General features: G+C 42.2%; 2 protein-coding genes across 3 annotated transcripts; both read left to right on the top strand.

Moving 5' to 3' along the window:
- Positions 1-375: 375 nt before the first annotated feature.
- marchf9 (membrane-associated ring finger (C3HC4) 9) lies at positions 376-11,163 on the top strand. The gene is given in 5 exon segments (XM_030055797.1): positions 376-1,973; positions 1,975-2,010; positions 8,095-8,250; positions 9,098-9,290; positions 10,137-11,163. Coding segments are annotated over 5 exon segments (1,014 nt in total). The 5' UTR covers positions 376-1,676; the 3' UTR covers positions 10,469-11,163.
- Positions 11,164-13,179: 2,016 nt separating this feature from the next.
- LOC115362584 (natural resistance-associated macrophage protein 2-like) lies at positions 13,180-26,169 on the top strand. Of its 2 annotated transcripts, XM_030056556.1 has the most exons (16): positions 13,180-13,602; positions 14,132-14,221; positions 14,624-14,775; positions 14,986-15,108; positions 16,606-16,725; positions 18,725-18,831; positions 18,964-19,034; positions 19,164-19,231; positions 20,113-20,268; positions 20,402-20,560; positions 20,699-20,785; positions 22,342-22,461; positions 22,760-22,909; positions 23,304-23,377; positions 23,483-23,636; positions 24,208-26,169. In XM_030056556.1, exons 1-16 carry the CDS (start codon positions 13,581-13,583, stop codon positions 24,313-24,315), a joined length of 1,761 nt encoding a protein of 586 aa, XP_029912416.1. In that variant the 5' UTR covers positions 13,180-13,580; the 3' UTR covers positions 24,316-26,169. The 2 variants fall into 2 exon arrangements, with proteins under 2 accessions (XP_029912416.1, XP_029912417.1); XM_030056557.1 differs by lacking the exons at positions 23,304-23,377; positions 24,208-26,169 and having other exon boundaries at positions 23,483-23,612.
- Positions 26,170-26,492: the final 323 nt, after the last annotated feature.

Genomic DNA, 26,492 nt, shown 5'->3' with positions numbered 1-26,492 from the left:
CAAGTTAGCAGTCATCCACCGTGTTGAAGTGTCATTTTAAGCAAGGGACTGGATGACTGGTCTGTGATCCTCTGTGGAGAGGGAGAAAAGAGAATTTCATTATGAGGATCAATAAAATGTCACATTATTATTATCCAGTTGATCCTCACCCTCACTTCCTAACCACCAATTTCCACACACATACAGGGATAGACACACACACACACACACCACAGAGTTTTACTGTTGGAGCCAGGCCCTTGTTTATATTTCCCGGGCACCCAGTGCATGTGGCTGCTGCGTAAACGTCACCAGAGGCAGATCAGCACCTTGGACAGCGGCGCCTGGTCAATAATAAGGCAGCCAAAGCTCCTTCCCTGCCCAACTACTGGGATCCAGAGGGAGAGGCACATCACCCATCGGAGACGGATGGATGACAAGAGGAAAAATAGCGAGTTGTTTACAGGAGAGCAGGTCATGTTTTTTCTCCATTCCGGAAGTAGGTGCTGCGTTGGTTCAATCTCAAAGCCGACCATTTCGAGGAGGAAAATCAGCGCCAGCAGTATCATCATCACCACCATCTATCTGATCCAATAATCAATGCCATTACTGCTGTATAATTGCTCTCGGATGCGAAGACATCTTCATGCGTCTCCCCCCTCTCTCTCTCTAATTAGAAAAATCGCAGGGTGCCTGTATTATTCTGACTCTCATTGACATTCGCTGTTGCCTACCATATTCTTTGGCTTGCCATGAAATGCTGATGGACATCGAGTGAAGATGGGAAACACGGGGCTTTCGGGTGTTTTTTTGTTGCCATATTTCCAGCTAGGCTCCTGAAAATGCAAATGAAAAGGATTGTGTTTTTGATCTCGACGTGGATTGTCGGGAGGAATGGGACGGATTCTTCGTGGATCAACCAGAAGCGTTGCAGAAAGGAGATGAAATAGAAAAAGGGACCATGATCTGACGCTTGGGATGCTATAGTGAGGGACAATAAGAAAAAAAAATACATGATATAAAATCACGTCTAAATCAAACTTCCATTTCATCTTCCGCATCCCTTTTTTTGGATTATGATTCTTGACAAGAGTCCCAGATGTGACTGTATGGATGGCATGTCGTTGTATTTTAGATCCCATCTTATATTCCCTGGCTCTGTGTTGCTCTCTCCTCCACTCGTCCACTCTCTCGCAGTCTTCTGCTTTGGGTAGCAAAACATGTAGGCTATTTTTTGCTGCAAGCCCAGAGCTACTGATGATGTGTCGTTCAGATCAACAGTGAAGAAAATGGACTGTCGAAACCAAGCCGTATAATAAGTTATACGGTTTTCTGGGGTGCGGTGGAAGATACAAGACAGTATTTGCTGAGTTGTTTGAGTAATGAATATTGAAAGAGCGTGTCGGCCAGCCGAAAGGGAAAATCTTTCATCCGCATTGGCTTAGACACACATGCCATCAGTGGGGCAACAACCAAAACGAGCTCCTTTATTTCTTAGCTTTGGCTCTCCAATTAACAGTAACAGTGATGGTATTCGACAGCTACAATGAAAATAAAATCATCTGACCTGTTGTAATAATAATAATAATAATAATAATAATAATAATAATAATAATAATAATAGAAGAGAAAGACAAAAACAAACATTTCCCCTACGGCATTTATTTCATTTTGACTGATTCTTTATGTAGCCAAACATGTTCAAGTATCGGATACGCATGTTTTTTAATGAACTGAAAGTCCTGGTTTTTATGCGATCCGATTCGAGACAGTCCGGCTCAGACGTAGATAGACGGTCCACCACCATGCGAGGTCTGGGGATGGGCGGCTGCGGCTGGCCGCCCTTCGTCGACTGCCATTCCCGGGATGATGAGGAGGAGTACTACGGCAGCGACCCGCGGCCCCGGAGCCTGGCTTTTGAGGACAAGGAGCCCAAGCTGCAAGTGGGCCTGGACGCCGTGTCTCTGGCCAGCACCGCCAGCAGCCTGCGGACCCCCCCAATGTCGGATCTGTTTCCAAGGCCCAGAGCAGGTATACACTCTCTGCTAAGAAAATAAATAAATAAAAAAATAAAAAGGGGGGAGGGGGCTCCATGTAGCACCACGGAATGGTTCCTAATACTTGTGCCATAGGCGGACACCCTGTTTGTTGCCTTTTCTTTGCAGCACCAAGTGGTGCTACATGGAGCCTTTATGGCGCTGAAAGGAGCCGTTTAACCGAGCATGAAACAAACTTCTTTTTCACAATAAGCCTATTATAGGTGCTTCATTATGCTGACCTGCCATTTGTGTTTGTGTTTGTTTTAGCAAATCATAAGGGCTCTTTGAGTCATCGTGGTCCACTACCCACACCACATAACAATTGAATAACCCTTCTTTTTCTGTGTGAGATATGGGCTACTACAACCATCCTGTCCCACATTCTTCTCCTCTCTCTCTCTCTCTCTCTCTCTCTCTCTCTCTCTCCCTCCTACCCACCCACCTTCCTGCCTCCTTTTAACCCCCCCCCCCCCCCCCCCCCCCCCCCAAAAAAAAAAAAAAAAAAAAAAAGATGTCAGATGAGGCCTGGGCTTCTGACAATCATGTGGATATTTTTCTGTAATTTTCTGAGAAAGATCATTGCTTACTGATAGGTTATCTAAGTAACACTGTTTTTATAACTAAGATAATCAGTGGTAGAAAGGCAGCAGTTCCCACACATCTGAAATCTGGCCAGCATAGCAACAAAGAAAGTTAGCCAATTAGGTCTGCAGGATGACAAATAGAGTGAGAGGGACTGAATATGCATGAGTCACAATCATTTTGTAAATGTAAATCAACTGTCCCCGATCCTCCTGTTCCATAGAATGGGATGATCAGTTATTGACCATTTGATCATCTGTGTTGCCAGCTAAACAATGGTGCTGACTGTGATAATAAATGCCAAGTAAATTAATCCATCATCAGGTTTTCTAATCATTTTCACTCAAATGTTTAGACTCCAGCAATTTCCAGAGCCAAAACAATACAATAAGCAGTGCAGCTCTTTGGTCTGTGGCCAAATGTTGGTCTCACCAGATGTGCTGAAACCTGCGCCGCCTGGCTCAGCAGGTAGACCTGAAGCCTGGGATAATTAGAAACACTGTAAATCCTGTAGGAGCACAGATGGATATTACTACTTAGTCACTTCCCCAAGATAGGCTTATAGTGTTATTACAGCCCATGTGCTAATTTATGACATCTGCCTTGGAGTTTCTATTGTGAGGGCTTAGTTAAAGTGGAGAGCCACGCAGGACGGACATGGGGCATAAATCACTGGGTGCTTTTTTGGATGCGGTGCCTTTTCGATGTCACAGACAGGGATCAAACCTGGGACGTTGTCTTGCCCACCCTAACATTTTCCTTTAATAATAGGCAGATGTTTGTGCTTTGGGCTCTCCGGCAAGGTGACTCATCGTGCAACGTGGCTCCTAGCTGCCTCTTTTAGCTACAGACAAAGAGAGCAAGCAAACAAAGCATCGAGGGGAAACCCTAAGACTTCAGCTCTACCACATTGGTTTCTCAGGCTGACACTGATATTAGCTTCTTTTTCTTGCACTGCCCCAACAGGGCTCAACTCAATTTCTTGCCTGTGTAAAGGGGAAAGTGCCATATCACCTCGGGTGGGGGATGGTGGGGGGGGGCACATATTTGCCATTTTATTGTTATTTCATTATTCAAGCAGGTCACAACAGGGGACGGGATCATGTCGCTGTCAGCGGGCCAATTACCTACAGATATAATCACCTTGCTCTGTGGGCTGAATTGAATATGAATCCTTATTAGCTGCCTGTCAAAGCTGTCAGTGTGTGCCATGGTACAATAGCTGTGCCATTGATTCCACTTAACACTGTCTAGAGCCACAAAAGCGGTGCCAGTGCCTGCTGGAGGGACGGGGTTTGTTAAGTGTTAAGATTTGCAAATGTGTACACACACATGAACAAAGACACTGGTGCACGCACTGATACACTGGCATTAATGGAGTGAGGAGGGCCACACGGGGGTGCAGGGAGGGTGATCACCCCTGACCTTTTCACATGCAGCGCCCAAGTGCCCATTTCCGTAGGGACACACAGTCTGGAGCTAAGGGGGCGCATTCACTCTGTAATTTTGTCTAAAGGTTACAGACGAGCGGGGCTACCATTTGTTCCCCGCAGACGTGACACACTAAATTAACACCTTCATGCTCTGGGAAACGGCCTTGACGGACAAACCCTGGCAAGGATGGGTGTCGGCAGCGACTAGGCCAGAGTTGTTTGGAAATTGAAGGGTGCCTTTAATATTTGGGAGCTGGGTGGTCTTTAAGCTTACTGTCACTCTACAGTGGACTTCATTGTTCACTCACATATATTACCACAGGGGCTTCATTTGGGCATGAGTACATCCCGCTAGTCCAAATGTGACCTTTTATGTCTAGACCTGTGTTTTCCCCAGTGTTGCTTTGGGATATACAGATGGACTCTTAAAGGGGGTGACCTGCAAGTGGAAAAGAAGCCTTTCACACAAACAAAAAAACAAAACAAAACAAAACAAAAAAAGATAAAGATAGAAAGAAAGAAAGAAAGAAAGAAAGAAAGAAAGAAAGAAAGAAAGAAAGAAAGAAAGAAAGAAAGAAAGAAAGAAAAAAAATTACTTGCATTTTCCTGTCGATTGAATTTAGTTCAGTTCAATTTGATGCAATTCAGTTGAGTTTGCTTCAGTTCAGTTCAATTCAATTCAATTCAATTCAATTTGACTCAATTTCTTTTTACTGTGTTTACCCTCAGGGTTATGTCTTTGGAAAGAAAGTGTTTAATGCTTTACAAAAATACATAAATACTTCTCTCTGTCTGTCACATATAACTGTTCTTGTGTGAAAACCTTATAGCCCCAATGTGTCTGTTTTCATGCCCATACACATACACATGTACATATAGAAGATATCTATATATAGCATATATGTCCATATTAAATGCCCATATATGAAATGTGCTTGAAACTGATATATTTTCATGTATGGACATATACTGTATGTTTAAGATATATTTCAAATATGCGTGTCCTCTCCAATAATATCATGTAAGGACAATAGGAGGACAGTCATATATCACCATATCCAGAGGCGGTATGTATGTTTAGTTAATGTATGATTATATATGTAACATATAACATTCTCTGAAGCATATATTCATGAATTAGATTACTGTATTGTTGATTCTTTCTTCAGTATCAAGGATTAATGCTCCTCTACTGAATGATAAAATTCTGCAACCTCTTGGCCTCGCGAAACCTTTCAGAACCTACACTGGAATCATGTCAAAAATGCATTGTCACTGAGCTAAAAACAAGGCTGCTTTCCTTAGTAACTGAAAAGTTGACATTTTGGAGTCACTGTCGTGTTTTCAGCCAGCAGTGACTATATTTTTAGTCCTTGAATCAAGAGCTCTCTACATCAGCATCGGCACATCAGAAACAAATCCTGTCCCTTCATGTGGGTTCCCAAAACAACACTCGTGTGTCAGTCCTGTAGACTTGAGCTGTATAGTCCGGGGATGTTCAGGATTAAGCATCGACTGATTAATGTTAACAATAATCATTTAATCAGCGGTTGATTTATGGATGTGGGGTAGTCTTTGTATTTTCTACTTTCCAGTAACACAGCGTTAACTCAATGGTTGCATTGATTCATTATCAGCTAAGATACAGTGAACAAGCGCAATTGCCACAACTGCCTCCCTCCCTCAGATTAAAAATGTTATTGGAGCTTTGATAACAAGATATTGTTTTAATATGTCTACTCTATGTTGTAAATGCCTATATCCCAAATATGTGGGGAAAAAAACACATTTGGTCTTTGCACTCATAGTAAAATTATATTCATTTTTTTTAAGTAGATTAATCGATTAATTCATTGAAAATGTCACTGGCTCCTCAGTTAATACAATTTCCAATTTTTTGCAATCCGACTATAGTCAATATATGTCAATATATTTGTGAATATGAGTGACTGTCTTTTAAAGGTTGGAGAGGACCAAGGCTCTTGGTCTAAGACGTAATGAAGAGATTCTGACAGTGAACTGACGGGGAACGGGAAGAGAAATTTGTGCGCTCATATAATGTTTCTTGGAGCCGTTACAAACAAATGCAGTCCATTTCTTTGTTGTGACGAAATTTATGAGCGAGAAAACCGCGACATATGCATGACAAAAGCCACTGGGTACCATCACTGTGTTTGCAGTGTTAGCCTTCAATTCATCACCAGTGGAGGAGCTCTGGAAAAATGCTCCTGAGTCTTGGTTCTCTTCTCTTTGGCTTTGGAAGAGATTTGTAATACACACCAGTTTGCGCTCAATTGCATCGTACATATGTTTCCTAAATAAACACTGTCACAGATAATGGTTGAAAATCATAATCACCGCTTTTCAAAGTCTAGTTCCAGTTGATCAAAACACTAACATTTGCATCCCAGCCTGACAGTGTTGCATGCAGGCAGGGACACACGGACACAGGGACACACACACACACACACACACACACACACACACACACACACACACAGACACACTGCTCAACCACAGCGTGACATTTTGAAAATGTTTGCTTTCATATTGTTTTTATTTAGTCCCTCATATATTTATGACCTTCTCTGTGTCATCTTTATAATGTCAGCAGGCGAGTTATTTTAAAGTTTATGAGTGGCAAGCGGCTCATCTGCCAAACCACATCTCTGTGTGGTTGGACACTTGAAGTCTTTTATTATAAGCGGTGAGGTTAAATGAGACAGATGGGGGGGGGGAAACACCAAGTGCAGAAGAACAGAACAAATATTATGCATTATTTGTGTCAGAGCTGCAGTTCTCTGGGCACAACAACACTGTAGCGAGGCTTTCATGCGCTACACAGGTCACTCTCAGGCAATTTGAACAGATACCGGAGCATATTTCTGAGTCACTGTTTGTAAATGAACGATTTAGAAATCCAATTATTTCAGCATTGATGTTGGTTAATTTGGAAACTTGCATGCAAGGTTTGTTTATAGCCCACACAGCCAAGCACATGAATAAATGCTTATCAAAATATCTGCTTTTTATTTTGATGTCCACATCTTTTTTTTTTTTTTTTTTTTTTGCAGTCATTACAAAGAAAAAAATCCACACAAGGGCTCTTTCATGCAGACGTGTGGTCTACATTTTATGCTTTGGTCCAGTGTACAAATGATTTCTGCTCTTTAAAAACATGATTCTTTGAACTGAACTCCCCTCAGGTGAACTTGTGCACCTACCTCGCCTTCAGTAAGGTGTCTGAAGTCAACCATTAAAATGTCATCGCTTTGGTGCTGTTGTTTTTTTTTTCTTTTTCTTTTTGGGAAATAAGGTGTTGTTTGTTATGCGGCTGCTATTGAGTGATTCACTTAGAGTCTGTGTGAAGATTTGGGGTTGAGCGGCTCACCTCTCTTTCAGCTACCTGTCCTTGAATCCTCCCCGCACCCTGCTGGTGCTGTCGAGTGCTAACAGACCCCTTCGCCAACAGGCCTTCGACATCAAGCTGTGCTCATTCATTGATTTAATGATGATTCACACATATTCTCCTTGTTTTACGTTCTGAAGTACAAACTTGGCAATATAGATTTCTGCCCTCTCTTTTCATCCAGTCCAATGAAGACTGTACGAGATATCTGCTGTGGCTAGCTGCGAAAGCACCAGCACATTTTTAGCTCCTCCGATAAACTGGATGTGTGAGGTTGAATGGAGGTGACAACCTGAATGTGGTCATCCTCATTCATCTGAATGTGCCAGCAGGTTTCAGGTGCCTCGTGTGGCACTGGCCAGACAGACACTGGACGAGCTCCAAAAGCCACACCAACCTGCCTCGGAGGACAAACACAATCTTCTTAGCCATGAATTTAAAGCAGCATCAGGGACACAATCTCTAACTGCAGTGTGTTCCGCTGCCGTCTAAATACGATCCATTTGTCTCCAGGAGGGAGGATAAATTAGGATAGTGAAAACAACATGTTAAAAAAAAGTCAAAACAAAAACTACAGCTGCAGCCAAGACACAGATGTTATACTGAGTTTCCTCTAATTCGCCTCACTGTGTTTTCCTTGCCTGTCCTGTAGGGTGAGCTGTTGAGCCCCTGTCGCTGTGACGGCTCCGTGCGTTGCACCCATCAGCCCTGCCTCATCCGCTGGATCAGCGAGAGAGGCTCCTGGAGCTGTGAGCTCTGCTACTTCAAGTACCAGGTCCTGGCTATCAGCACCAAGAACCCACTGCAGGTAACACAGTGGGCAAATGGCAACACACAACCCAGAAAGTAGGCAAAAAGGGAAAACAATTAAGGGAGAACGGGGCTTCCCTCCCCCATTGTTGCTCTTGCAGGGTTTGTACCATTCAGCCACTGCAGCGCTGATGCTGTGCCAGTCCATATGAATCCGGCTCATATTGCTAATGGGTAACTACAGTAAATTAGCAAACATGCCGGCACAGCATGGTTCAGCTCAGTTTGGTTTGGTTAAGTGGTGTGAAAAAAGTGTCCTCATCAATCTCCTTAAAAAAACAAACCCACCAGCTTTGTGACTCGGAGGGAAATTGCATAAACAAGCAGATAAACAAAATGATGACAATATGTGAATATGTAAAGTACCTCTCAACATGCATGTAAATTTGTATGCCGTTATGCACTGTTGGGTGTTATTTTTAAAATTCATGAATGAATCAGGCAGGGAGATCTTATCGCATGGGGGGAAAAAAAAGTTTCTGCTGACACAGACAATTTATAACCTATGCAACACATAGGAGAGGCAGGATGAGCGCTCTGCGGTGCTGCATTCGGGCGTCGGACTCAACAGTCTTTGATAGAACAAATCTTGGGCAGTCGCTGTGGTGTGAGGACTGTTTGCCATATTGTGCTGACACATTTTCCCCCTTTGCGTCACCATCCTTCTGCCCTCCTGTTCAGAGGCAGCCAATGCCTCTAAAAGCTGTTGAGAAGATGCTGTTTGTGTATTGGGTGGCATGTGGGTTTGTTAATGTGTAAACCTGCATGTGTATACCTCATGTACCCATACTTGTAGATCTCTCTGTCTCCGGTCGTATGTGATATGGATGTTTTTCTCCCACCAGTGGCAGGCCATTTCTCTGACAGTGATAGAGAAGGTGCAGATTGCTGCCATCATTCTGGGTTCCCTGTTCCTCATCGCCAGCATCTCCTGGCTCATCTGGTCCTCCCTCAGCCCCTCTGCCAAGTGGCAACGCCAGGACCTGCTCTTCCAAATCTGCTACGGCATGTACGGTTTCATGGATATCGTCTGCATAGGTAAGTGACGGGGGGGAGGAGGAGGAGACGCAAAAGCACACAAAACAAATCTAAAACAGCTGCGTGAGTCAGTAAATGGCGCATAATAACACAGTGATGTAAAAAAGCACAAGCACAGGCTGTACAGGTGTTATGGATGACACACAATTCTATGAGAACATTACATGAAAAGATGTTCTCAGGCTGCCGCAGAGCACAGAAGGATTGCATTGTGCGAGGATGAGAATAGCAGTGAAAACAGGATGTACTCTGAAACAATGGAAAACAATCATAATCAGAGCTAAAACTAAATTGAAAAGAAATGGCTTCACCCTGCAAACATGGATTCAGTCCACATTTGGGAGGGCTGGTGAGGACACATAAAATTGCATAAAAAACAAAATGGGTATAGGGGACACAAGCAGGAAATGATGATGCCTGCCGCCCCCCCTCCACACCCACAGGAAAAAAAAAAACAAAAACAAACAGAAACCCTGAATATGTTGCAGAGTACAAGAGATTCTGTTTTCCAGGGGCAATCCAATCCAAAAGCAGCTTCAAAGTGCGTACAGTGAAACCTGGTAGACTGTTCTTGTGGAACGGTGAATTGCCTGTGTAAGACAACACTGAGAACAGATGGCATCAGATATCTGCACTGTGGTTATTGCCAACTGTCTATTCTAATCTACAAGCGCCGTGGAAAGTTCCTCCGTGTGATACTCGTTGTGATATACAGCATGTACTTGCTCGCGAGCCCGTTTAGCATAATATTTGATGTAAGGCAGTTGGAATTCATTGCTTTTGCACGCACTGTCCTTCACCCTGCACCCACGCCCTTTCTCTCTCCCATCCCTCCTCTCTGCCCAGGCCTTATCATTCATGAAGGCTCATCAGTGTACCGAATCTTCAAACGATGGCAAGCTGTCAATCAGCAGTGGAAAGTACTGAACTATGAGAAATCAAAGGACTTGGGGGACCCGCTCAGCTCCAGCAGCAAGACGGGGGGCCGCGGCTCTCGCAGTAACCCCCACGGCCTGGGCAGCAGCAGCGGAGGGCGACAGAGCAGGAGGCTAAGAACTATTCTGAACCACCACTGTGGATACACCATCTTGCACATCCTGAGTCAGCTGCGGCCCAACGACCCTCGGATCAGCGCCGCGGCCAACCGGGAGGTGGTGATGAGGGTCACCACCGTATGAGTGCAACTAGGCATGTGCGAGGGGATATACCGAGCCTGTGTGTCCCAATGTAAATGAGTGGAGGGACTTAAGGACCTAATATCAAGTACTAAAGACTCATGTAGGCAAGAGGAGCCCTGTGAGGACGAGCTGAGAGATGCCCGGAGCATCAACAGACAGCGCACACATGAGGATTTCTCCTCTTGTTTCGTATCACAGAGGAAGCCAGATGCTCCTTTTCAATAATTAAAGAAACTGACGACGATAATGATGAAAAAGTATTAAAGACATCAAACGTGAAATGTGAGGGTGGGGATCGGGGAGTGTAAACAGGCTTTATAACCTAATCCAAGGTGATGACAAGTTTTTTCCAGTTCAATATCAGGATGCACAGAGACATTTTTTGGTTTGTTTTGTTTGATCCTCTCGTTTTGATTTGTATCTATTCTTTTTGTTGTTTTTTTTACTCACTTTGATTTTGTACGGATGTATGATTTTAGAGGAAATCATGTAACTCCATACATGCCAAGCATTTCCAATCAGCTATGTATAATGATCTTAAAGTTTCTACAAGGTAACTGATGCTGATCAATAGACCGAAAACTGAAAAACAACACACCACATACAAACATGAAACACAGACGTGACTACAAAACAATAAGTCATTACAAGTTAGAAAGTAAAAAAAAAAAAAAGAAAAGAAGAAATCAAGAAGATTTCAGTGACACTTAATCTTTCTGCAATAAAGATACGTATGTACATTTCACAGGGAATTTTGCATGGGTATATAATTTTATCCTTCATCACATAACATAAGCACATGACAAATTTGCTCTATTTCGAATGGTGCTTGCCAAAATAAACACTTAAAAACATCTGATTTCATTGCACCAACTTTTTGTCAACATGACAAATGGCAGTGTGTTACAGCTATTTCAGCTAAAATACAGATTGTTGCTGCTGTATGCTGATTCAGATTTGATAACAAGTAAACTATTGGATTAAAAATGGGGATCAAATGATCTCTTACTATTAAGTCTCAACCCTGTCTCTTCTTTAGCCCACTTGCAGCCTGTAGTGATAGCAAACATGACCTGGACGGGTGTTGCATTGTTTTTGGGGTAACACAATTAGCCTTTGTGTTGTGAGGAGACATTGACACAACCTTTTATCCTCATATCCTTCTGTTTTTTGGGGCAAGAAATGTATTGTGGCAGACAATTTGCAATGCAGGAATCATAATCCTACAATACCTTCTAGAAGAATACTATATAAATATTGCATAGTTGAAATGCCCATAGAAAAAAAACAAATCAGTTTAAAAATACCATCAATTAGGCCTACAATAAGGTCACGATAGATTGAGCACTACAGGCACATTATAACTCACTCCAGGAATATTGCAGGAATATTACAGCAATACCATGGTGATGACATAAGACATAAATAATACCGTTAAGTACAGCAAGGTTTCTTTAAACTCACTGTTGAGCTTCATCGACACATAATAACTCTCTGTAGGAATATTATGGGAATGTTTAACGGTTATTGCAGGAATACTGTAGTGATTACATAGATGATAAATAATACTATTGAGTACGGTAAGGCCACACAAATTACTGAATATCACAGACACACAAAAATCCCCACGGAGCTATTATAGTAACATTATGATGATTTTTTTCCCCCACCAGGCTTGGAGCAGAAAGCTTGAGCTCAGGATGAATACCTGTCAATGCGGGCAGAGGAATCGATAATTAAGGGCCCAGCATTTGGTTGGTGGTTTGGGCAGATTTCAAAGCCTGGCAGTAATGTCATGCCAGTGTGACTGTGCAAAAGCTGCTCTTGGGTCTGAATTCAGACGACATTTGTCGCCACCCTGTGGCTGCTGCCTGCTGGTGTCACTGACTGATCTGGACTAGTTTAGGACTACACCCTTCTCTGCTGCTGGAGGGCGTCCAAATACTATCTATCTATCTATCTATCTATCTATCTATCTATCTATCTACATGGATAGATACATATAGATAGATGTACATATAGATACATAATCATCTATCTATCTCTCTATCTGGAGAGATAGATTTAGATTATAGATAGACTGGATTATCTAGATACAGCTTCTATACAATCTACAGTACATAACTCTCAATACATAGAAATAGGATCTATAGATTTTCTATCTATCTATCTATCTATCTATCTATCTATCTATCTATCTATCTATCTATCTATCTATCTATCTATCTATCTCTAGAGAGAGAGATACTGCAGATATAGGTAGATGCAACTATAGTGATGTACCTATAGATCTATCTATTTTCAATCTATCTCCAATCTCGAGAGAGGTGATATATCTATATAATCTACATCTGTATGTCTATATCTACATCAGGGCTGTATCTATATCCATCCGCATCTATCTCTAACTCTCTAAATAGATAGCTAGATAGCTAGATAGAAATCCAAATATATGTCCTTCTTCATTTTCACTTTGCATTACTGAAAACCAGCAGCATGTGCCTTCAGTGGCGGTGTCGCTTTGAAAAGTGTTTTTACTGGAAACAGCTCACGTTGGTCCCGTCAGACTTATATTTTGAAAGTAATTAACCGGAAGTACAATCTTTATTCTGCTTCGGTTAAACTAAATTAAATGAAACGTCCTCGCCGGGTCCGGGCAGAGTGTGAGCAGCAGCGGGGCGGAGTGAACACGGACGCCGGCTCGGTTTGTATGGCTGTGTTTGTGTTGGTTAGTGAGTGCGGCTGGCTTCATTCCTCCGGACAGACTTCAGTCAGTGCCAGAGTCTAACCAGGTCACGTGGTCCAAACAGGAGAAACAGGGCAAGCTCTCTTTGTCAAACATTGTTGACTTTGTCCCCCCGCCTCACCTGCGCGGAGAGTCCACACCTCCGCAGAGGGATGTCCGGCCTGCCGACGAGGCCTATGAATAAACTGTCCCGCGACGCAACAGGGAAGGAAGTGAAGAAAATTCACTATTTATTTAATTATTTATTTTATTTTATTGTTGAGCGGAATACCGCATGTAGAGTCCCGCCGCCTGTCGCCAGGTGCGGAGAAGTTTGACAGAGCTTGAGGAGGACAGAGGACCTGACGAGAGATCTACCCCGAGAAAATGTTCTCCTTCCTGAGCTCAGGTGAGAGTTTTTCTGTCAGCAGGGGTCACTGAGGCCAGCAAAGACATGACACTGAGTAAATACATTCCTCATGATGGCTCACAATAATGAAAGTTATCCTTTTGATTCAGTCTGACTGGAAATGTAAAGCATTTGCATGACATTTTTAAATCTGTTTTTGTTTTTGTCCTCTTCTTATTTATCTTATTGCAAAGGACTTTTGGAGTATTAACTCTTTAGGCTCTCAAATATCTGAAGTTTCATTTCAGCAGGGATTTATGGTGTGCTATAGTTCACGGTGTGGTTATCAGGCTTGACTGCATTCCTTATCTCCTGTATGTTTTCAATAAGGGACTCATTTTACAGTACTAGTTGAATAGGATCTTTGTACAAATTCATTATGGCATCACTACAGTCCTTTTGCATGGCTCCAAGACTACAATTATAACCTAATGCTTATTTATGCACTTTTTCTTATGGATTTATTTGTGTGCACTGCCATCATGCAATTTACTGTAATCCCACTATATAATTACCTCTGTGTTTCCAGACAGAAGCCCCCCTCCTGAGAGCATCCACATCTCCTCTCTCCCTCCCAGCATTCCCACGGATCATGAGCCGGGACAAACTGAAGGAGAGGGTATGTTTATTTATTTTGTTGACACATTTTTGTTATGGCTCTACAAGGTTTCACGAATTATATGTCTCTCTTTAACCTGTCAATGTCGTAGCCCATAGGAGCTACCAGTCATAACTCACTCTCTATGAGGTTTGCATGGGAACAGACAAGTGCATGTGCAGAGTCATCAAATCAAAACAACAAAGTGTTGTATAAATATAATGATGACAGTTCAAAATTATACCTGTCAGCAGAGCGTCAGGAACTGCATAATCTCCGGTGACGTTTTATGCGTGCTGTGAGGTTGTGTGCCGTAAAAACTCAAGCTGGGATTGTGTGGGATATAAAACTGCGTGCCTTTCTTTGCCAGAGTTCAGGTTTTTGTGTTTCTCCTGCGCTCAGCGTGCCTGTGTCGTATTTCAGGGGATGACATGGCGAGAGAGAAAGAAGTAATCCAGACCACACACACACACCAAGTTGCCTCCTCCCCCTCTGTGTTCCTGCAGGCCCACGGTGAAACTGTGTCGAGTACTTATTTTGACCAGAGGGTCCCTGTGCCAGAGGACGACAGCAAGGTACCTGATACTTGGACAACCCCCTCCCCCACCTCCCCTGGGCATTGTTCATAATAAATACAGCTAACCTGTTTTGATGGAGCTAATAAAACAGGATACACCAATATTTGTTTTTGTCTAATTGAGAGGATTTGGCAGTGTCATCCTCATCATACAGTGAATCAAGCTTCATTTCAGGAATGCTCTAAGTCCTTTGCCTCTGTCCACTAGATGGGGTTTAGTTTCCGTAAGCTGTGGGCCTTCACCGGGCCAGGCTTTCTCATGAGCATCGCCTACCTGGACCCGGGCAACATCGAGTCTGACCTGCAGTCTGGGGCCAAAGCTGGCTTTAAGGTATTTGAAATACTACGACTTCTGATGTCAATAGCTGTCAATTTTATGCTTCGCAAAATTTCATGATTTCTGTGTGGCAAAGTTGGAGAAAAAGTTCTTGTGTTTGTACAGTACATGAGTTTGTTGAGGAGTCTGTTTGTGGACAAAGCTGCATTGTTAATAGAGGCTGACTAATGCAGAATTTTTTGGATTTGATAAAAACACAGATTTGTAGCACAGAGTAATCAAATTTGGTAATCAAGTAGGTGTGATAAAGATATGTACTGGAGGCGTGAGATTGTTCTGTTGAACAGTAAACTTCTTAACTTTCGAACACAATCGGCACTTCCATCTGCTCAGCTGTGTGTCTCGCTGCTCTGCCAACTCACTGCTGCACAAAGTGAACAATAGAGTCTGTTGGACAAACTGTTTGATAATGATACTGTTTTTAAATTGTCTCAAATGATTTTTACTGCAATATGTGCTGTCTGCTTTTGTTTTCTGTTTTGTTTTGTTTTGTTTTGTTTTTTTGCATATTGGCCTACATACGCAAAATACCAATATGTGGGTGTTTAGCCAATATATGCAGATATTATTGTGTTGCAGATATATTGCTCAGATTCCAGTTGTTATGAATAGATTAATCATGTAACCCATGCCTATCCATATCAAACATTACTATTAGCTATTTCTATAACAATTACTAGTATAGTAAGGACTACTACAATTGTTACTACTATTATTTACCACTACTACTGTTAAGTGCTACTACTGCTACTACTACTATTATCACCATAATTATCAATACCATTAGTGTTACTACTACTTCTACTATTACTACTGCTACAGTTACTATTGTTATTACTACCTTTAGCACCATTACTACTATTACTTACCACTGCTGCTATTACTATTACTGCTGCTACTATAACTACCAACTTCAACAACTCTGATAAGTAGAAAACACTCTGTGAGTGCAAACCTCCACCAGCGCTGAGAAACTCTCCAACATCCTCTGCATCGTTCCTGTCACTTAAATTTTAAGTGAAATTGATTTTCGACTTGACCCTGCACACATACCTGTAGGCTTTGGAGTCAAGTCTCTATATCCATCAGTTTCATAATTTTAAAATGGAAGTCAGATATCCCAGATCTGGATCACCACCAAAATCTAATCAATTGCTCTTTGGCCCAAGGCCATTCTGTCCATACAAAATTCATGGAAACCGAGCATCAATTTTTAAGGTAGTCTTGGGACAGACAAACAAATTCACAAGTGGAAAAAAAACATAACCTCAACCTTAGAGGTCATGATGGATTTAATAGTGGTGTAGAAGTAGTATCAGTAATAAATAATAGTAATGTATTAGTGGTTTATCAGTAATAGTAATCGTCACCATTTTCAGATTTTCAACACAGAACTGCTGAACTATGTTACAAACAGGGAAAGGAAAGCTGATCTGTAGGGCTGATTAACAGACGAGCCCTCTGTTCTCCTCCTGGTTCTCCTCCTGTCAGCTCCTGTGGGTGCTGCTGGGAGCCACCATCATCGGTCTGCTGCTGCAGAGGCTGGCAGCCCGGCTGGGCGTGGTCACTGGGATGCACCTGGCTGAAGTCTGCAATCGCCAGTACCACACTGTGAGCCCGCTTCTCTCTCTACAGCACGTCATTAATCTCCATCAGCACTGTGGACTCACTGTAGGAGCTTTTGCATGAAGCCCCAATTCTGTGTGTTCTTTAAACACTGCGGCACATGTTCCCAAAATGCATTGGGTTACTATTGTGGGATCATTTCTGCAGAGTGGAGAAGTGATCTTACTGAGATGCTTTTAGCTGAACTGCGACTCCTTCATTGCATAACCAGCGTTGAGCGCTGTAGTTACTGTAACTGTAATCACTGGATTATATAATCAGACTACAAAAATAAAAGTAAGAGCTATGAGACAGTGATATTTATTTAAAAAGGTGGGAAAAGTGATAGAATCTAATTCCATTTATAGTTAAATCTGCAGAGACAGGGGCACCCTAGCAGCTCACCAGATAAGAGCGCATACCACATGTTAAGTCTGAGTCCTAATCTCAGCGTCCTGGGTTTGAATCTGACCTTAGGCCATTTGCTGCATGTCGTCCCCCCTCTCTCTCCCCTGCCTTTCCAGTGTCTCTCTACTGTGACTGTCAAATAAAGCAGAAGTGCCCAAAAAATAATCTTTAAGAAAAAATAAATCTACAGAGACTTCATGAATTATTTATAGGCATATTTGGAAGTCCAGTTGATGTAAAAATAGTATCTGCTTCCCCAATTCTTGAAAAAGGAAAGCAACTGAGTACCACATGTCTGAGAATCATGTGACTGCTCCCACTGTTCCCTTTCCTCCAGCACAAACAGGCCAATTGCGCCTCTGTTGGACACATTTTGAGCGGCTGAAGTAGGTGTTAAAAAAAAAAACACGGAGTGACCTACTTAATTGGAACAATGGCTTGAGTTTGTATCCTTTAGCTCCTCTGAGATTGTTGACATTTCTTTTGCTGAAAGTGGCTGTTGCAGCCTTTAAGGAGGATCCCGCTTAGATCTTGTGTTCTTCTGGGGCTGCGTTGGCCGGTCCAGTCAGTGTTTATGCCCATCAAACGCTCTGCCCTCAAACCGTAAATCAAAGAACCATCACTCTAATTAGTCATAGTGACGCAAAGCTGGGAACTGCGTCATTCAGTGCCTGTCTGAAGTGTCACGTCTGAGATGAGCTTTATGTAATGGCAGTGCTGTAAGTTCAGACCTAGAAAGTGGATCTGTATCCCCAGAAAATCATGCTGGATACAGTTACCTTTTCCATCATTTCTATTTCACTCTCTGTGGGGATGGACAGCGGGGAGGGTTGCCGCAGGGAAGGTTCACAAATACAGCCTGAACTTTCCCACGGCATGGCAGTAACACGTTTAACTGCTGAAATGTAATGATGTTGCCTTCGGCCGAATAGAATCTTGCAGGTCTTTTTTTGTCAATTATACTCCCGGGTGTCCCGCTAAAAAGTTGGCACCACACCACTGACCGGCCGCATGCAAGAGATACTTTGTGGTGATTGGTTGCACTCCGCCAATTTGTAACCTATTTTGCATATGAATGAGCCTTCACCAAAAGCACTTTACTCCTGCATAAAACGGTCTGCAAGTTATCTAAACCCATAACGCCATTTCGCCAGTTGAAAAGTGCATCAGCTCACGTTGCTTTCCCACAATGTTTAAACAAAAAAGTGTAACGAGGGCTTAAAACCCAGCGAAATAATATTGCATTCTGTTCCCTAGACAGCAATAATATATCAATAGGTCAAATAATAACAACAGGACAATAACATCTTTAGTTGCTTTGGTGAAAAGGATAAAAGAAAAAAGAGGTGTTTTCATGAACTGCAGGCTGTCCATGTTTTTTTTTTTTTAATGAATAAAGTCTTTGGTCAGGTGTAAATGTAGGAATATATTTTTTGGTCTGCAAATGCTTATGGGATTAAAACCATGATCGACCATGTGTAACTGTGTTCTTTTCATTCACAGCCAGTCTGCAGTTAACCTAGATTGCGTTAGAAAAAATAATCTGACTGCACCGCTGTCTGTGATATCACATTACATTAAACGTGTGCCTGTCCAGGTGCCTCGTATTTTGCTGTGGCTGATGGTGGAGCTGGCCATCATTGGCTCTGACATGCAGGAGGTCATCGGCTGTGCCATCGCTTTCAACCTCCTCTCCTCTGGAAGGTAGCCAAGACACGGGAACAAGTTGGATTTTATGGCCGTTAAGATGGGATCACAGTGCGATGAGCGCTTTGAAATGGTTTATTACTTCCTTAATTATTTCCGTTGTGCCTGTTTGTTTGGGTTCACTCGCAGGATTCCCTTGTGGGGCGGTGTCCTCATCACCATCGTTGACACGTTTGTCTTCCTGTTCCTGGACAAGTACGGTACGTTGTGGCTGGTGATCTGCTGCACCTCTGCATGCTCTCACTGATTTATGAACATTGTTTTCAAAGCGCATTGAAATTCCTCACGATGGATTATAAATAAAACATTGCTCTTTCCTCCCCGTTCAGGTCTGAGGAAGCTGGAGGCCTTTTTTGGCTTGCTCATTACTATCATGGCCATTACCTTTGGATACGAGGTACTAAGTTATAGACATGGAAAATTGAGTTGAATTGGGTGTCTTTGTCATCTCTTGCATCCCTATGAATTTGTTTCTCTGTCAGTGTGTGTGTGTGTGTGAAAGTATGGATGAACAGGTTATCTATGTGAATATGTTGGGGTTGGATGATATATCGGCTGACTCTCAGTACTGGCCGATATTAACCTTAAAGAACAACCCAAGCATCGGTCTCAAAAGTATTTTTACTGTCAATAGTTGGCCGATTGTGGAATTTTACATTTTTGAGACTTTTTTTTTTTTTTTTTTTTTAAATGAGTATGACATTAATACTATGAATGCCCTGATACATATTGGTATCAGTATCGGTGCCAATCCAGATGTAGTTAATGAATCGGATATTGATGCTGTTTGTATAAATTGCTTAGGAATATGTTTAAATTGAATGCATTTTTGTATAGTTTTGCTCTTTTAGTAAGAACTTAATAACTATGGTATTGGATCGGTACTTGCTATCAGCCGATACCCAAAGCCAAGGTATCAGAATCGGCCATGAAACAGAGTGGATGGCTTATTGAATACAACTGTCAAAGTAACAAAAGAGCAAAACTAACATGATCTTTTGTTTACAAAACACCTAATTACCATAAGACAGGCCTGTCAGAGAAGCACAACCTGTTGGGCACCTGTATTTGTATTTTGATTCTTACACAAATTTGTATTGGTATCGGTCATTATGGGTGGGACAATATCACATCTCAGTATCAACCTCAAAAAAAACAAAACAAAAAAAAACATATCATTCCACCTCTAAAATATATAGCCTTTTTACACATGCTTGTGTACCTGTGTGTATCCAGTGTCAAAATGCTGGTTGATCATTCTCCCTTCCCCTCTGGCAGTATGTGACAGTGAGGCCAGACCAAGGCCAGCTGCTGAAGGGGATGTTCGTGCCTTACTGCGAGGGCTGCGGCCCGGTTCAGCTGGAGCAGGCGGTGGGCATCGTGGGAGCTGTCATCATGCCTCACAACATTTACCTGCACTCTGCCCTCGTCAAGGTGGGACAAACAGCCAGGTGGATGTGGAATTCACAATTTAAGCGGCTGAGTGAAATGTGGTGTCTGTATGCAGTTCATGATGGTGTGCATGAGCCAATTTGCTAATCACTGAGCGTCCGAAATGTCTCTGCAGTCTCGAGAAGTGGATCGGTCGAGCAAGAGGGAAGTGAAAGAGGCCAACAAATACTTCTTCATTGAGTCCACCGTAGCGCTGTTTGTCTCCTTCATCATCAATGTGTTTGTGGTGGCGGTTTTCGCAGAGGCTTTCTATGGACGCACGAACATCGAGGTGGTGAGTACCTTCGCATCTCGAGGAATTTCAACATTTGGAATTTGAAAAATGTATAGTTTTCCTTAGCTGCTGTGCCACCTGAGTTTTATATACCGTCCTCCTCCTGATTGTGTGTGTGTTTTTTTACTATAATTCCAGTACAATGTCTGCAATGAAACAGGCAGTCCTCATTCAAATCTGTTCCCACTGGATAATGAAACTCTGCAGGTGGACATCTACAAAGGGGTAAGCAGACAGTAAAACGTGACACGCACCATGCTGTATGATTGTGAAAATTGAAGACAAGTTTATCATTTTCAGGAAGAGCCGTCTGTCATCACCACATGTAAACAGTGTGGAGCTCTAACATGGAGGCAATTCATTGAAATCCACTTCACTAAATGGTGGTTCAGTTTCAGTGGTTATGCATTTGTTTCTCCAAAACTGCCACAAGATATGTGAAATGGGGAAGACCGGCAAGCTAATGAGATATCCATTAAGAGGAGACAGAAAACATGCAATATAGCTGTAGGGATCCAACACCATCTGCATAAGTCAGCTGACAGTGAGTTACAGGAGAGGAATCAGACGTTTTATCTCATTTTTTGGATAAAAGGACAAGCAAACATTATAAATCATGTTGTATATAGACCACTGTCTATAGGTAACATATCTGAACACCATTTGAATATATCAAGGGCCTAAGAAGAATCTCTGAGTCAGTTTTGGTGGCATTTAAGACTTGTGGAGATACAGAGATTAATTGATTTTGCATATTTTACAAAATATAGAGTGACAGACTTCTGAATTGACCATAGGTTGCAGTGAGGCAAACTGTTGTCACATATCAGTGGATGTGCTGAAAAAAAAATCATCTTTCAAGGACCTGTAGTGTAATTTTGACTGCAATTTTGATAAAAATGTGTGTGTAAGCTTGTAAACCACACCCCCTTTTTGCCAAATTTTATACAATGATTTGGACATGACATGTTTCACATAAATTCTTGCTGCTGATTATAAGATATGAACTTTACACTGTTATAACACCACCTACTGTTGGACAAGGGAGCACTTGTAGACATCCGTTAAGACCATACACAGGGAAATATATTACAGTTTTGCATCAAACAGTTGATGGGTTACAGCTGTTTTTGTGAAAACTCGCATTTCACCTCAGCTTTGCAAACCAATTGTGGGGAAATCGTATGAAATATCAACAGGAAATGTCATAGCCAGAATCAGGAAGATTACTATTGTAAGTGAGACAAATTTGGTGTCAATTTGGAAAAAAATGTTGTAGAGGACGCAAAAATGTATTTTGGACAAAATGCAAAAAGCACAAAGCTGTTCCAGGTGCTCAGTGGGTGAGGCTTACATGGATGGATGTGTCTGGACCCAGGAAACCTAGGAAAAAAAGAATTTTGTCACTACCATTTACAGTTGAGGAGTTATGGACCAAAATGTAAATACATTATTATAGCACCACCATTGGGCCAATTGGTATAATTTTTGTAGCCTGAGTAGTAGGTTAGATTTCCAGCCAAGCTGCAAAGTTTGATCACTGTAGGTCATACAGTTTTGGAGATCCAGACACTTTTAGCAGAGAATAATGGAAAGAAAGTATCAATCATCTGAGCAGTAATGTTAGGGCTCCAACACCCTATAAAGCTGGTGTTCATAGGGAGTTTTTTTTTTTTTTTTATTCTGTTGACGCACCATAGGACTGCATTATTTTCTGGTGTGGTTAACACTGCTGCAGTTGTTTTGGATGACTGTCCTCTCTGTTTGCGTGTCTGCTGCAGGGAGTGGTGCTGGGCTGCTTCTTTGGCCCGGCGGCTCTCTACATCTGGGCTGTGGGGATCCTCGCAGCTGGACAGAGCTCCACCATGACTGGGACTTACTCTGGCCAGTTTGTCATGGAGGTCAGTGAAAGACACACACACGCTGACACACACACGCACACACACACCCTACAGACAGTAGAAATGTCAACTCCTCCAATCCCCTGGTTATTTGCCTTCACTGTGAAATGTTTTCACTGAGATCAGTTAGATTTATTGAAATTTTACCGCTCCTCTTCCTACTTTTACATCTGGAGCTCTTGCGTGAAATGTGGCTCTATTTACTGAAGTGTGATAATAATTTTGCTCCAGTGAAAAGCAGCAACCGGATGCAATTTCCTCGCAAATGTCACAGAGACGCTATCCTCCTTGCCCTCAGGGTTTCTTGAACTTGCGCTGGTCGCGTTTCGCCCGCGTGTTGCTGACCCGTTCCATCGCCATCACCCCCACCCTGCTGGTGGCCATCTTCCAGGACGTGCAGCACCTGACGGGCATGAACGACTTCCTCAATGTCCTGCAGAGTTTGCAGGTCAGAGGCCACCAATACTGGATCACTGTCAGCGCCATCCAAGCATGCACCACCATTTCCTCTTCTTGTCTCACTTTTGAACACACTTTTCTCTTATAGCACTGTTGGAGATAAGCATATTTTAAATACTTTCATACACCATGCTTTACAAAAAGCGGATATAAACACTACTGATATGGACAGTAGGAGCACGAAAGGAGAAAAAACAATCCATATTAAAATAGTAAAGTATGATACAAAACCATTTAACATTTGTTTTGGTATAAATTAATATATGCTGATCTCCTACAGAGTGATATAACTATGGTATAACTACACCACAGTGGTGTAATTACATTATAATACATTATAATACATCACATTTTCATCATTGTTCTTCTCTTTCCTCACACAGTTGCCATTCGCCCTCATTCCCATCCTCACTTTCACCAGTTTGCCGTCCCTTATGAATGAGTTTGTCAATGGACTGTAAGTTTATTGTGATCATAAGGCACAAAACACACCTGACACTCCACTGGTGTCTCCATGTCTCCTTTGGACGCACTCATTGTGATGCCCTTGTTGTTTCCACAGAGTGTTTAAGATAGGTGGAGGCCTGGTGATCTTGATGGTATGTTCCATCAACATGTACTTCGTCATCATCTACGTCACCACACTCAACAGTGTGTGGCTGTATGTACTGGCAGCCTTCCTCTGCATAGCATACCTGACATTTGTGGGTTATTTGGTAAGCAACAGTTTCATCTTTTAAATCATGCCAGGACGTTTTAGAGTGGCAGAAACACACACATGATATATGGTGAATTAGTGCCAAGAGGTAACACTTAGAGGGACATACTAGCACACATTTTACTGTGCTAAACTGTACTTGGAGTTGACCTTTGTGCTGTTGCAAAGTAAATTGGCAACCTGCACTGTAACCATAACTGGATGGAAAGAAATACAATGTTTTGCCAGAGGTTAGAGGAATTTAATCTTCAACTGCTCATTAGTTAACCATCCAAACTCTGTCTCTCAGTGGTTTTGTAGAATTTTCAAGTCAACCATGTCTGGTTTTGACTTCTGCTCAGTGAACTCTTTGGCCCTTGTTTCTGTAAAAATACCAAAGAAGGATATTTTCTCAACTGCAGATATGGTATTATTATGCAACAGCATAATTCAGTGTTATAATGATATATCTTATATTGAACGTGTGACCTTGATCTGTTATAGCAATCAACTGATTAATTTTTAATCTCTCTCACTAATTCTCTCTCTCTCTCTCTCTCTGTCTCTCCCTCTCTCTCTCTCTCCTACAGGCATGGTTATGTCTAATAGCTCTGGGAGTGTCCTGTCTGGACCCGTCCACCAGGAGCAGGAATGACACAACCATCCTGATCGAGCAGCAGCCTGAGTTTGACTCCTGACCGTGCAAAGCTCCTCATGCTTCTTTCACTGTGTTTGAGTGGCCATTGTTTTCAGTGGACTGAAGCTGCAGTGATGTGCAGTGTGCCAGTATAACCACATATTTTGTTTGCTAATTTATTGATACTTGATGTTTTGGATTAAATCTCCTATGTTATTTCAGACAATTTGTCTCCGTTGGCCATCAGGAAGCTCAGCCCACCGTCTTTATGTGTAGCTCCAAAGCCAATACAGATCACACAGAAAAGAGCAGGTCAGTTTTGCAAAATTGACATGTTTACAGGTTGCATATGTTGTCTAACTCCAAACATGACGATCTACCTCCATACTGTACCTCTCTCTGCCACAGGGAGGCAGTGTAGGCCAGAAGAGAAATTAGCCAGGACTGTTCAAATAGATTGTCTCACCACCAGAGCTGCACAGTGCAGTGAATGCCACACACATAAGATGACATGATGTGTTACATCATGTTTTACGTGCTGTTAAGGTTGCACAGGAATGTGCTTTGTAATAGATACATTGTAGCAGGCAAACCGAGTTGAAAACACTTGCTGTGATAGGGTTGACCATAATATTGGTGAAATTTCAGTGTGTACATTTGGATTTGGCTGGCGTCTGACATGCCTGTGGTGCTGGTATGCCTGTGGAGTTGCAACTATTGTGTAACTGCAGGCAGGCACCGCTGGTCTCAGGGTTGCTTGAATTCCAGTCTTCAGCCTTTGCAAGCCGAGGAGAGGCGGACGGACAGGTTTTTCTTTGCATTGTGGCGGGGAACTTTTTTCTTTCTTTTTTTTTTTTTCCCTGTCATGAAGGCAGAGTTATGTAAGAGGGGAGAGTCTTCCCACCTCCCCTCTCTGTTTTTGTTTTTCTCAATGAGCCAATGTCTCCCTGCCTAGGCCTCACAGCCTGTCCAGTAGGCCCCTTTCCTGGAAACATAGCCTAGCAGAGGCCACTCAGGGGCAGGCCCGGGAGGTGGGAGGGGTGGGGAGGAGGAGGAGGAGTGGGGGGGGGGCTCTTCCAGCAAATCACATGATTATAGACCCTACAGTCCCAGCCCTACATGAGGCTCAGATGCTGCGGGCAAATTTCAACAGCTAGTTTGTCATCTGCATGATTGGATGTAGCTAATGCATGGCAGAGTGCATGGGGCTGTAAGTACACGCTGTGTGTTCGCAGGTGTGAAATTTAGAAATAGAACCACAACGCCTGATGGATGTTGTTTGTGTGTGTTTCTGTGTGTGTGTGTGTGTGTGTGTGTGTGTGTGTGTGTGTGTGTGTGTGAGGAAAAATGGGAGTTTGTTTTGGGTATTCAGATGTCAACATCAGCACAGATTTTTATTTTTTTTTATTTTATTTTTATCATGCACACTAGTCCCCGAAATATTGAAATGAATCATTTTGTGTTACATTTTTTTTAGTAGTTAATTCAATGGAATTAAGATATATAATCTCCCCTTTGGGAAGTTTAGTTGGCCTTTGTGCCTTCAGTAGATTTACAGTTAAGTTCTGATTGTTTGAGCTATGGTTATGATTGTATTTTAATGAACACTAACATTTGTGCATTTGTGAGAGAGAAGAAAAAGATATATATGCATTTTTTATATATATATGTAACGTATAATGTGATATAACAAGTTGTAATTGATGACATACTTAGTTGCTGACTTATTTTTCCAATACATATTCCTGATAGATTTATTAATTTACTGTAATCGAGATTCTTATGATGTGTGTTGATTTCTGTAAGAGAGAAACATGCCCCATACGGCTAATGATGTGGGGAAAACAAGCTGTGGCTTAAAATAAACGACTGCAATCATGAAAACCATTAAATGTGTAACTGAACTGTAAAAAAACACACACACAAAACAAACACAATAAAATAATTGTAATGGTATTAACAAGCACTGTGTTCCAGGATTATTTTAAAATGATCACATTCATTTCAATTACGTCCTGCTTCCTTGGCTTTTCCTTTCGCTCTCACTGGTTCAGCAGTGATGAATGGCAGCTCTCATGTTTGAAATGCTCTTGTGATTCACTTCTCCTTTCGCACTGTGTAGTTATTACATACTTATACATGCACAGAAATGGCTTTAACTCTTGATTCCTGTGCCTGATGAAGGGTGGATATAGCTTTAACCAGTAACTGATGTTTGAAGTCACGTGTGTTTGGACA

Source organism: Myripristis murdjan, chromosome 7, assembly GCF_902150065.1.
Source record: "Myripristis murdjan chromosome 7, fMyrMur1.1, whole genome shotgun sequence".
Classification (NCBI taxonomy): Eukaryota; Metazoa; Chordata; class Actinopteri; order Holocentriformes; family Holocentridae; genus Myripristis; species Myripristis murdjan.
The sequence above is the reverse complement of the archived record's forward strand: the minus strand, read 5'-3'. Positions and strand labels throughout refer to the sequence as shown.

What these genes read in the sequence shown, in the direction of transcription:
- LOC115362584 (XM_030056556.1), top strand. Translation starts at nt 13,581, where the DNA reads ATGTTCTCCTTCCTGAGCTCAG. An exon ending in GTTCTCCTTCCTGAGCTCAG is followed by an intron (nt 13,603 to 14,131) that starts GTGAGAGTTTTT and finishes CTGTGTTTCCAG; the next exon opens with ACAGAAGCCCCCCTCCTGAG. An exon ending in GGGACAAACTGAAGGAGAGG is followed by an intron (nt 14,222 to 14,623) that starts GTATGTTTATTT and finishes GTCGTATTTCAG; the next exon opens with GGGATGACATGGCGAGAGAG.